A 12,383-nucleotide genomic window follows, 5' to 3' on the forward strand; every position below is an offset into this window, starting at 1 on the left:
CAGTGTCTCCTTTCCCCAATACTGCTCAGGAGAGGCTGTTTTTTTCCCTGACCATGGACCACTGTGTGATGGTTACAGATGAGGCGCTACAGCTTGCCTGGCAACAGAAGAGACAGATCATGTGACCTCTGTCTCAGTAGGGAGGGGGAGAACAGGTGAGTGGAGACAGAGTGGACCAGGAAGTGAAGATTTTCTGCAGCTTCAGGGTGTGAGTCAGGATGTGCTACAGTTAAGTGGGTGACTCATGTAATATTACAAACTAGCTTAGATTATGGGGGGGGGGGGGGATTAAACAGGGTTAAATCTTTCTTAAACGGAGTTCCCCTTTAAAGGGAATCTGTCAGCTGCAATTCATGTTCCAAACAGCTGACACTGTTAGATAGTAAGGTAACATGGTACTTCTTATAACTAGCTGTGCGTCAAGAACATATTAAAATAAGTGCTCCAGAAGTGCTGAAGGCCGGAGTGCCTCCTCATGCCCCATCCCCTTCCTGACAGTAAAGGCCCAACAGGGCCCCATCTAAACACTTGGGGTGGCATATATATATATATATATATATATATATATATATATATATATATATATATAGCATTATGACCCTATATTAATCCTCTCACAGATTAACCCTCTCTGTAGTCTCCCACATCACACATTCCTCCTCCAGGGTGATGATAGGAGGTGTCCTCGTAACCACCCCTATGTATCACGCTCCTTCGCTGGAGGCTCCAAGTTGTGCTCTTGCCCATGTGACTCTCTTGTTCTTTCATTTCAATTACAGTGATTTTTTTGTCCATTAACACCACCCATTGTAAGACCCCCATCCCACCACTCCCATGCCTTGCAGTACTGACCCCCAGCATGGCAGAGCGTAGGTCCTTCTATCGCTTCTTGTGCTGCTGCTGCAATGAGGAAGCACCGGAGAAGAGCCCATTAATCAGGTAACCTATGACTAGCCTGTAAGTGTAATGTATACCTACAGTCATATATGCCTCTACTGTCTATAGGATCTACTCCTGTTTATTTTAATATTGCCAGTATCAGTGCACTACAAGTAACAGCATTCCTCATCTCTTTAGCATAATATAATTGGACCCTATTCAAGTGATTGAGACCGAGCTGCAATACCAGACACAGCCAAGAGTGGCGCTGTTCCTAATTTCCATTAGTTCTATTACTCTCCTCCATGAAGAGTGACTTCTATCTAGGGATTTATGTGAGATAGTATTGGGTTATGTGGTTCCAGCACTGGATGTCCCATAGCTGGATTCCTACATAACCTTCACATGCACATCCAAATTTTAGGATGCTTCCCCCAATAACAGGTTGCTGGGATAGGGGAAGACTAAATGATGGATACATTCTCCCAGTACTGTTATATTCTACCACCAGTACTACCCCCTATGATCCCCAAATAAAAGCACCATATACTGGTATATACAGCACACAATAACCATTATATAGTGATTAAATATTATACAATATCCCTTTAAATAGCACCAACATATTCTGTAGCGCAGTTCAGGAAGATTGTCATCACTCACATTGGGGGCTTTTAAAAGGTTCCTTGGGTTGTCTAAATTTCATCCCCTATCACTGGCTCTGTGATGACCCTGTAAACTTTGGGGGTAATATTATGTCTTTTATTATTATTATTATTATTATTATTATTATTATTCTCAACTGGTGTCAGAAAGTTATACAGATGTGTAGTTCACATTTGTTTAAAATTCTCCAGTACTTATGAGCTGCTGTATGTCCTGCAAGATGTTGTGTATTCTTTCCAGTCTGACACAGTGCTCTCTGCTGCCACCTCTGTCCATGTCAGGAACTGTCCAGAGCAGTAGCAAATCTCCATTGCTCTGGACAGTTCCTGACATGGATAGAGGTGGCAGCAGAGAGCACTGTGTCAGAGTGGAAATAATATACCACTTTCTGCAGGACATACATCAGCTGATAAGTACTGAAAGACTTGAGATTTTTAAATGGAAGTAAATAACAAATCTGTATAATTTTTTGACAGTTTATTTGAGAACATTTTTTTCCTTCACTGGAGTACCCCTATTAAAGGGTTTATCCAACGCTACAAAAACATGGCCGCTTTCTTCCAGAGACAGCCCCACTCTTGTCTCCGGCTTGGGTGGGGTTTTGCTGCTCAGTTCCAATAAAGTGAATGGAGCTTATTTGCAAACCGCTCCTGAACTGGAGACAAGAGTCGTATTGTCTCTGAAAGAAAGTGGCCATGTTTTTGTAGCACTGGAGAACCCCTTTAATGTAGCAGCACTGTAACAGAAAGCCAAGGATGTATGTACCATAAAAGAAGAAGCTCACTGGGTTACTGTGGGGACCTTGGGAGAAGGGTTGATTATTGTTGCTGAGTGCTGGTGGACACATAGGGGGAGATTTATCAAACATGGTGTAAAGTGAAACTCAGTTGCCCCTAGCAACCAATCAGATTCCACCTTTCATTTTCCAAAGAGTCTGTGAGGAATGAAAGGTGGAATCTGATTGGTTGCTAGGGGCAACTGAGCCAGTTTCACTTTACACCATGTTTGATAAATCTCCCCCATAAATAATGAATAAAATGATTGCTCTGCACACTATATACATTTTCAAGGAAATTTGGAAATTTGGTCCCTGTTCTCAGGATCGGAGGGGGTCCCCATAGTTGGACCACCAATCAGTTTGTTATAACTTCTCCAGATGGGAATACTCCTTTAAGAGAATAATAGCTGAATCACTTTGCCAACTATATGCTATGGACAGGCAGGTGGATTTGCCTACCTCTAGTGATGTCTACGGACCTAGGCTACAAAATTCCAAGGGAGCATTTGGTAAAGGGCAGGAAGAGGAGCCTATTAACTTAAAGAGGTTACGCTGACGTTTTTCCTTTCCAATTAACTGGAGTTATATAGATTTGTAATTTACTTCTATTTAAAAATAATCTCAAGTCTTCCAGTACTTATCAGCTGCTGTATGTCCTGCAGTAAGTGGTGTTTTCTTTCCAGTCTGACACAGTGCTTTCTGCTACCACCTCTGTCCATGTTAGGAACTGTTTACAGCAGGATAGGATTTCTACTGTCTACAGCAGGATAGGATTTCTACTGCTCTGGACAGAGGTGGCAGACTGGAAAGAAAATACAACTTCCTGCAGGCATACAGCAGCTGACAAGTACTGGAAGACTTGAGATATTAAAATAGTAATAGTAAAATATTAAAAAAGTAAATTCTATATAACTTTCTGACATCAGTTGATTTGAAAGAATAACATTTTCACCAGAGTACTCCTTTAAATGCAATGCCATGAATGAGGTGACTATATAATGAACTCCTACTAATCCAAGGCTATATATAACTCTGACACTGGTATTTATAGTGTGATGTACTGGTGAAGTTTCTGAGTTCCAAGAAGTTCTGATGCAAGTATCCTCATCGGGGCATCAATCGCCTGTAATATGTCAGACGAGAGCCATGAATCTTCTCCATAACTAGCACAGTGGTTCAGGCCTCTGAGGCTCCTCTTGTATTGCAGTGATACACTCTTGTACTTTGACCGGGAGGTGAAGCGTCGGAGAGCAGAAGAGGCAAATTTGTGGAACGAGCCCCAAGATGTGTCTCATACGGAAAGAGACGATGACCGGGAACTGTATAACTTACTGCAGAAGAGAGCGCGCACACGACGGGGGTCAGAGGTCAGTACATCAGGAGAAGACAATTAAAGGAGGCCTCTGACACTGAATATACAGTCCAGTCTGCCAGGATCACCTTATAGAGGAGAAAAGGCTGAGCAGATTGATATATAGGTTTATGGGAAAAGGTCCAATGAAACTTGTAATTTGTAAGTCTCTGCGCATTCTGGGCTAAGTAGTCAAGTGGGCGGTCCTACTCGGTGATTGACAACTAATTCTGCACATACACTTATTAGTGACAAATTGACAATCACTATGTGGGACCACCCACTGGGCACCAAGTCTTAAAAATCAACTATTCCCAGTCAGTTGTAGACAAGACATAGTAAATGCCATAGTGGAAGCCATAAAAAACACTGATCAACTATGATATTAAAACCAGCGACACATGGTGAGGTGGCATAGGGAGGGATATTAGGAGAAGTGACTAGTAAGTTCTTGGAGTTGAAAAATGGGGAAGCATAACCAATGAAGGACAAGTAGTAGACTAGGGGCATGGTCATGGGCACCCAAGACTTGACGTGCGGGGAGTGAAGGCTAGCCCGACCGATCCCACAGGAGAGAGGGAACTTACTGAGAAAGCATCTGCTGGCTATGATAGAAAGACAACCTACAAAGTCCTGCCTACACACATATACAGTGCAACAACAAACCTAAACAAAATCCAAAGAACTTCTGTGTTCTATCCCATATATCATTTTATCTGTTTTTATGAATTGATTGACCACAATAAAGATTTTTTGTATACCTTTATTTACTGTGCAAGTTCTTTGGATTTTGGCTATGATAGAAAGTCAGATCACACAGGACATCGTGTAGGGTTATGTATCTACAAACTGGTCAGAGTGCCCATGCCAACCCCTGCCCACCAATGAAACCGCTTACTATGGGCATCAGAACTGGACTATGGAACAATGGAAGAAGGTGGTGCCCTGGTCGGATGAATACATTTACTATTAAGTCTTGAGGAGAGGCGGGTACATCACTTACCTGGAGAAGAGATGGCACCAGAGTGGGAAGAAGACAAGATGGCGGGAGCAGTGCGATGGGCTGGGAGACATCTGGTCCTGGCATCATATGGATGTTACTGTGACACGTACCACCTACCTAACCATTGTATACACCAAGTCCCCTCCTCCGTGGCAGCGGGATTCTCTAAAGGCAGCGCATAATGCCCCGGACACACTGCAGACATTGTTCAGGAACCGAGGAACATAACAAAGAGTTTAAAGCGAATGTATCAGCAGTACATTGCTTACCTGTTTTTACTATGAATAGACAGTCGCTAGCACTTTCTTTTTTTAAACGTGGCCCGCTTCCCTCTATTACCAAGCACCGGCCAACCTGCCCCCAGTGGAAGGAAACCCTCTCTCCGCTATGACGTGGCTCCGTTGATTCTAATGAAGCTGCATTATAGAGGGGTGACTTGGCCCATACATTCCCCAGATCTCAACCCGATTGATCATCTGTGGGATGTACCCAAAAAACAAGTCCAATCCATGGCACCACACGCCTTACAGGATCTGCTGCTGCCACACCCCACAGGACACCTGTAGAGCTCTATGGAGTCCAGGCCTCGATGGGTCAAAATTGGGAGGACAAGGCATATGGTTTTAATGTTATGGCAGAGATAGATAGATTCATTGATTGATTGATTGATTTTGGATTCAGCCATTGATAATCAATGTTGATGTCAATGCAGAAATGCCTGGAGATACTGATATGTAGCAAAGGATTGAAGACTGAGATTCCAGACGTAAGAGTAAGATGACAGAGGAGACACATGAGCTTGGAGGTCAGGAATGGCTAGAATGCTGGAGAAGCGAGCTCAGGATGAACAGCGCTGTATCCGTACATAAGATACATGTGATTTTCCATCTCTCGCTCAGGGTTACCGCCGGCTGAGTTTTGATATCAGCGCCCACAGACAGATACGCAAAGATGTGAAAGATCGCTGGAGGGTACTGCTGGAAAATTTAGGTGAGACCAAGTTTATAGATACTGTCACAAAGTTTTACCTGTGATTAAAAGTTCAGCTTCCCTACAGCGCCTCCGCAGGTGAAATGATGCATTACACCAATGTTCCCCAAACTGCAGCTCTCTAGTTGTTGCAAAACTACAACTCTCACCGTCTGTCAGGGCATGATGGGAGTTGTAGTTTTATAGAAATAAATACGTGGGCTCCTCCACTTCTTTCTTGCGTTTCTTCCTTCTTTCACATTCTCTTCTTAATTCTAGGTTTTCGTAATGAAGCGGATTCATTGCTCTCCGTGACCTCTAACACCTCCTATAATAGTTTGCGGGAACCCACGGAGGCTCGCCGTCTGCTCAGCCTGTTATCACAGGAGACCAGCATATTCGAGCAGCCTGGCCTCCCTCCTCCTGAGAGGTATCTATTTGTTCTGGTAAGTCAAGAAACAGACTAAGGAGAACCATATGGACCATCCCTCCTGCTTTTTATATCAACACCAAACAAGATGTATGATGTCACTACAGGGGCTGTATAAGATTAAGAAAACATAGCTGCTTTCTTCCAAAAACAGTGCCACACCTGTCCTCAGGTTGTGTGAGAAATTACAGCCTAGTCCCATTTACTTCAATAGAGCTGTAGTGCGATATAAGACATAACCAATCGGCAAGTGTGGCAAATTTTTTGGATGCAGCTGTATACCCCTAAATGGATCGTTACATACAATATAGGTAAAGAAACATCAATTAACGCTGAGTACCACTGGGCACTATCACTTCATGTCAGAAGCTTCGATCACCAGAACGAGCTGGGAGAGGCGTGCACAGAGACTCCCAACTCTGTGCATGTCGGGTAGATGAACTACTAAAGTAAGGGCCTTATTACACGGAGAAATAATTGGCCAAATCAGCCAGATTCAGGCGATTATCGCTCCATGTAATAGAGACAACGATCGGCCGATTAAACAATGGTCAGCTGATCATTTCTTTAGATGCAAACCTAAAATCATCGACCGTGCATTGCGATGTGTAATAGCGATGTGCGGCCGACAGCTGATGATTAAACAAACAGTTTACATTACCTATCCACGTTCCCGGTGTTCTCTGCGCTTCCTCCCCGGTCCTGGCCAGTGATTGGCTAAGCGGCCTGTCAGCTCAGAAAGGCCACTCTAAAGCTGCAGCCGCGGGACCGGGGAGGAAGCAGAGCGAAGGAGAACACCGGGAGCATGGACAGGTAATGTAAACAGTTTGGCAAGAGCTGCACAGAGATCATTAACGATATCTGTGCAGCCCTTGCCAAACAATTATGGAGCCGTGTAATAGGCTCAGTAAACGAGCACCGATCTAGCAGATTGGTGCTTGTTTACAATATTGATCGGGCCGTCTAATAGGACCCTCAGTCTATGGGACCATGTTGTATGCTGTCAGATTTTCTCCAGATTCGTTGTAGCGATCACCCAGATCAACATTTTAAAGGGGTTGTACAGTATTTTTTACCATATTTCTGCTGGTGCATATAAAACAATAAATATCCTAAGCTTACCTGTCCGTGCTCCCTCTGTGTCCTCCTCTGGGGTCGCCGATATCCCTCGCTGACTACACAGCCTCCACTTCTGAGACAAACTCTCTTCCGAGCCAATCACTGACTGAGACGGGTCAGCTCTGCAGTCAGCAGGGGACACCGGCTACACCGCAACAGGACACCGGAGGAGTGCAGAGAGGTAAGCATAGGATGATTCTTATTTTATGTGCAACAGCAGCAATATATAAAAAAAAAAATTTCATGCCGGACAACCCCTTTAACCTTATGTACTATGTAACTATATAGTAGGTGTGATATAGCAGTCACATTTGAGCTATGGTGCCTGAAAACACCCCTTTGTTCTCCTATCATTTTATGTATCTTATAGATTCTCCATCCTTTACGACTTCAACAAGGGAAAACACTATAGCTAAAGGCAAGAGATTAGTGCATTGTATATTAGATTAGTATACGGTATATTGACGACGTATTTATCATACCAGTTAGAACCTCTCCATCACTGCCATGGGGACAATGTTAGCCCCTGGCATTGCTCCTAGAAGTAAGATTCATTCTCCGGCCATGGCTTCTAAACAGTATGTACGGTGACAGAATATCCATATCTGACATGGTGAATCTATGTAGCGCAGAAGGACCTGGATTTATGGTCTACAATGAAAGGTCCCTCCATGGCCCCCTCCGCCACCACTTCCCTCAGGCTTGTCACACAATGTTCTGGATTGTGTGATTCGCTGCAAGTGGTGACAGAACAGACAGTAATTACAGGTGCTAAATGTCAGCTCTGGAGTGTTTCATTCCACAAAGCTGTCTGATAGAGATGCGGAAGCCCCTATGGATTTTATCATTGAGAGCGCAAAACTATGGCGCCCCCCTTACCCCACCTGTGATGAGTCCATAAAGGTTGACAGCATATATTTATAACACTGGGACATGATGTCTTTCAGGACCGGCTCATCGTTCTTGACATGGGAACAGAGTTTGTATCCATTGCCAGACGGTTTTACCCCCCTGAGACCTTGGAAAGCAGCGAGAAGGAGAGCACGGAGCCTGGCACTGCTGTGCTGGTGAGCCCAGGCTGGCAAGAGGAGGGAAATGGAGACAAGGAGGAAGAAGAGTGCGTCGAGGTGGATGAAGAAAGTTTCCTAGTCAATCTCACCGAGTGATAACTGGAGCCATTATTAGCTTTTGTATTATTACCTATTGTCTGTTCACAGATCCACATGTTACTAAGGACCCTGCCCGCTTTCTCTCACTGGATCATATTCTTTATAGAGATCTTCTCACCCTTCGAATAGAACTGTTCTCACTCGAGGGTCTTCAGATGAGCATGGATCTGATTTAGCCAAAGCACTTCCTCAAGTGGCTGTTCTTTATGAGGACCCGTCCTCTCCTGCCATGGTGTTAGATATTCCATGCAAGGAGCATTGTTAGAAACCGCTAATTGGCAGTGTCCGCTATCAGCTGAGGAGCGGGAAAACAGCCGCTTGTTGGCTGAGCGCATTTTTTGTGTGGGTGGTAGAAACACGGCCAATAGCCTTGCGATTAGTCAGGTCGTCTAAAGGCAGTGCAAACAAGAGCCGATATTGCTATTGTGCCCTTGCACAGCCCCATATCGGGCAGTGTAAAAGAACCCTTATTTATATCATGGAAAGCATGAGAGCAAATAATAGGATGAGAGCAAATAATATGGCAGCCTTGTTACAAAAAGGTTATCACCCTCTGCCCTGGTACTGTGATCCAACATATATTGTGATGGATACATAGTCTACATTCCTTCTAGATCCAGCACATATACTCTTATTTGTGGGATGACTGCGTTTTTGAGTGCATATGCTGTCACTTGGTGATCGGTGGAGATCTGAAGGCTGGAACCCCTGCAGATTTCTAGAATGTGGGCTCCACAGCAGGGGTGTAACTAGGAAATGGCCTCCCCCAAGTAGGGACCTCCCTGGTAGTTAGCCCCCCCCCCCTATGTAATTATCCCTTGTGGTAGTTAGCCCCTTTCCGTAGGTATCTTCCCTGGTAGTTAGCCTCCTCCTATGTAGTTTCCTCCCCTGGTAGTTAGCCCCCCCTCTTATGTACTCACCTTCCCGATAGTTAGCTCCCCTGGTAGTTAGTCCCCCCAATATAGACATCCCCCCCCTGCCCCTGTAAATTAACCCCCCATCCCCCCCCCCCCCCCCATGCAGGCAATCCTCTGCAAACCCTCACACACCCATGTAGATATGGCTCCTTGCCCTGTCAATCAAAGCTGGATCCGGGGAGTTTGCAAGGCCATTTGCAGCACCCCAGAGGCCAGGTACTGCAATGATGTCAGCTCAGGGGCCCCGGCCATTACAGTAGCTGGCCACCAGGCCCCCTGATGCAGCGGACCCCATAGCAGCCCCTCTAAAGCTTTTGCTCAGTTTTATGCTGCATAATGCCATTCCCTTCTGGATTGTTGAACCCCATAAGGAACACAGAAAAAAAGACAAATTTGGTCAGCTCTCCTAGAGCACCATTCACACTAGGCGTTGCTATGGCTGAAATTGTAAGAACAAAAACACAGAAAAATGCAACAGCTCACCGCAATGGCAAGATGTAGACCCACTATAGACATGAAAATAGTTAAAAGCACCCCATTTACAAACAGTGTAAACCACCCATCCCACTCAGGTGGTGCAATTTTGCAGGTATAAGATGGATTCTTGCATGCCCAGAGCATAGGCGTATTACATGCCTTGTAGAGGCCAGACTACAGTGTAGGGTTTGCCCCAATATGAGGCTCCCTTATCGCGGTGGGGTGGTTTACACTGTTTGCAAATGGTAACCAAAAGCCTCATTATTTCTGTGGGAATTTTTTTTTAGCACTTGGGGGGCTGATTTTAACTATTTTCATGTCTGTAGTGGGTCTATATCTTGCCATTGCGGTGAGCTGTTGCATTTTCTGTGTTGAACCCCATATGTCCTATCCCCCCATGGGGTGGGGGTCGTTGTACCTGAGCTCTGCTATGCAGTCACTAGCTAAAATAGAAAAGATTTTTTTCACATGAAGGCTGAAAAATGGGAAGATCTGGTTGTTCAGATTCCACCGATCTCCAAAATGAGCTAGGAGAAGCACTCAGCTAAGTGCTTTACTCCCCGATTCACTACTTTTTCCATTTCATAGATTTAAGTGATCTCAGACTGAACAAAACTTTTTTTTTTTATTTTAAACAGCCCCACTATTATCCATGGGTTTAGTATGGTACTGCAGCTTAGCCCCATTGTTGCAATACCAGACACAGCCTATTGACAAGTGTGGCACTGTTTCTATAAGACAATGGACAATGACATTATCAGTGATGTGAATACATCACTGAGAATGTAATGTAGTATAATCTCCATAGTATAATCTCCTTTATACAGACTTGTATTTATATAAAGAGGAACGACTCCATAGAATGACACATCGCAGAGTTGGTGTTTATACTGAGATTTCTGGTTCATGAATAAAATGCAGAATAACAGTGAAGACTGACACAAAGCAGAAGGCGGACGGCTGAAGCTATATATAACAATGAGGGTGTATATATATATAGGGATTGAGTTAATAAAGAATAAAGCTCTTTGAATTTTCAGGTATTTTATGTATTATTTTTTTGGAAATGAATAATCCGGCCTGTCATCCCATACTGTCCGTCTCCTCGATATGTTTAGTGCCTGTCTTCTCCTGTTCTTCTTTTTTTTTTTTTTTTCTTCATTAAAGTGGTATTATCACTTCAAAAAGCAATGCACAGATGTCATTCCTTGTTATAGGGACAAGATTACATTGCACCAGAGCGTGACTATAGCAGCCATATTGTCTGTGATCCCAGAGGTATCTAAGTAAACAGCTATCATATAAATGGCCCGCTTTAAACTATTACCAGTACTACTGGTATGTACACCATAAAAATAATTTTGTATCCCAGTACCTGATCTACTAGCCATTGAAGTAAATAGTAGTAGTAATGGTGGTTGTAGATTTGCCCCAATCTATATATATTTATTTATTATTATTTTTTCCTTTCTTTTTTAATCTTTTACAAACATTGCACACTTAATTCAATGCCATGAACGTATAACTTGTCCAGGCAAAACTATGAAAATTGTGAAAAATAAAGCTAAACCTCAACTTATAAAGAGTCGTCCTTCAGCACACAGGAGAGGAAAAAAACCCTGTGGAGGAAACCTCTAGGGAACCACGGCTGAATGATTGCCCTTCCCTTATGCTGGGTTTACACGGAACGATAATTCGCCCAATCGAACGATTAACGATTTTGAAGCAATGATTTGGTTTTTATAACGATCAGCGTTTAGACTGAGAAAAATCGTTAGAAAATTTGTAAGAAAAATTGATATTGCGATCGTTTTTAAGATCGTTTAAGCCCATCTTTCACATAGGGTGAATCTTTGAAAGACTGTTTACACAAAGCGATCTGCGAATATTTAGCGAACGACGGACGACAATTTGAGAACATGTTGAAAGATCAAAATAAACGATTTTTCGCTCATTGCTTGATCGTTTGCTGTGTTTACACGGAACGATTATCGGGGGAAGCAGTTGTAAAGATAAAAAAGGGGAGGGAAATGTTATTCTCCAGATCTTCTTGTGAGAGAGAGGAAAGGAGAAACAAGACACCCCACCCTCCTCATAGCAATACACTAGGCATAGACACAGTCATGTCCCCCTTTCCTTAGGCCTTAGGTCTTTATAGTGAAAGGTAACACAAGTAGATAGAAAAAAATAGCAGCTCAGTCTTCCCCTCCCTGTTGAACAGAGCATACAAATGTGTCTAATACAAAGAATTAGGTCTGGAGATGTTCAATGCCATAAGGCATATTACCAAATGCTGTAAAAAAAACTCAAGCATGATGGCTGTCCCCATTATAATAAAATAAAAATAAAATAGAAACATATTAAAAGAACGTCAAAAGGGAGAACAAGTACCTCCTGAATCTAATGGACTCCTAGTGGGCCTTACATCCTGCTATAGGGAAACAAAACCCTAGAATGGTATATGACACCGAATGGTAGATCCGGGATAAGCTCCAAAAAGGGAAATTTGAAAATAAAAAGTGTCCAAGAGAGCCTAATAATGGCTTAATCCTCTTTATTTAGAATGCAGGTGCCACGGCCCGGGGTGCTGGGGGCAGGTGTTGTGTGCAGCTGGTGGGCTCTGGT

At 43.6% G+C, this 12,383-nt stretch overlaps 1 protein-coding gene and 1 long non-coding RNA gene across 2 annotated transcripts in view; one reads left to right on the forward strand and one right to left on the reverse strand.

Moving 5' to 3' along the window:
• The window catches only part of LOC138771709 (uncharacterized), a 42,945-nt gene that overhangs the window by 16,418 nt on the left and 14,144 nt on the right, over positions 1 to 12,383 (reverse strand). The window lies entirely within an intron of this gene.
• LOC138771708 (melanoregulin-like) lies at positions 703 to 10,829 on the forward strand. The gene is made up of 5 exons (XM_069951622.1): positions 703 to 939; positions 3,531 to 3,690; positions 5,577 to 5,667; positions 5,926 to 6,092; positions 8,143 to 10,829. Exons 1-5 carry the CDS (start codon positions 860 to 862, stop codon positions 8,359 to 8,361), a joined length of 717 nt encoding a protein of 238 aa, XP_069807723.1. The 5' UTR covers positions 703 to 859; the 3' UTR covers positions 8,362 to 10,829.

This window comes from Dendropsophus ebraccatus, chromosome 14, assembly GCF_027789765.1.
Source record: "Dendropsophus ebraccatus isolate aDenEbr1 chromosome 14, aDenEbr1.pat, whole genome shotgun sequence".
NCBI classification, from domain to species: Eukaryota; Metazoa; Chordata; class Amphibia; order Anura; family Hylidae; genus Dendropsophus; species Dendropsophus ebraccatus.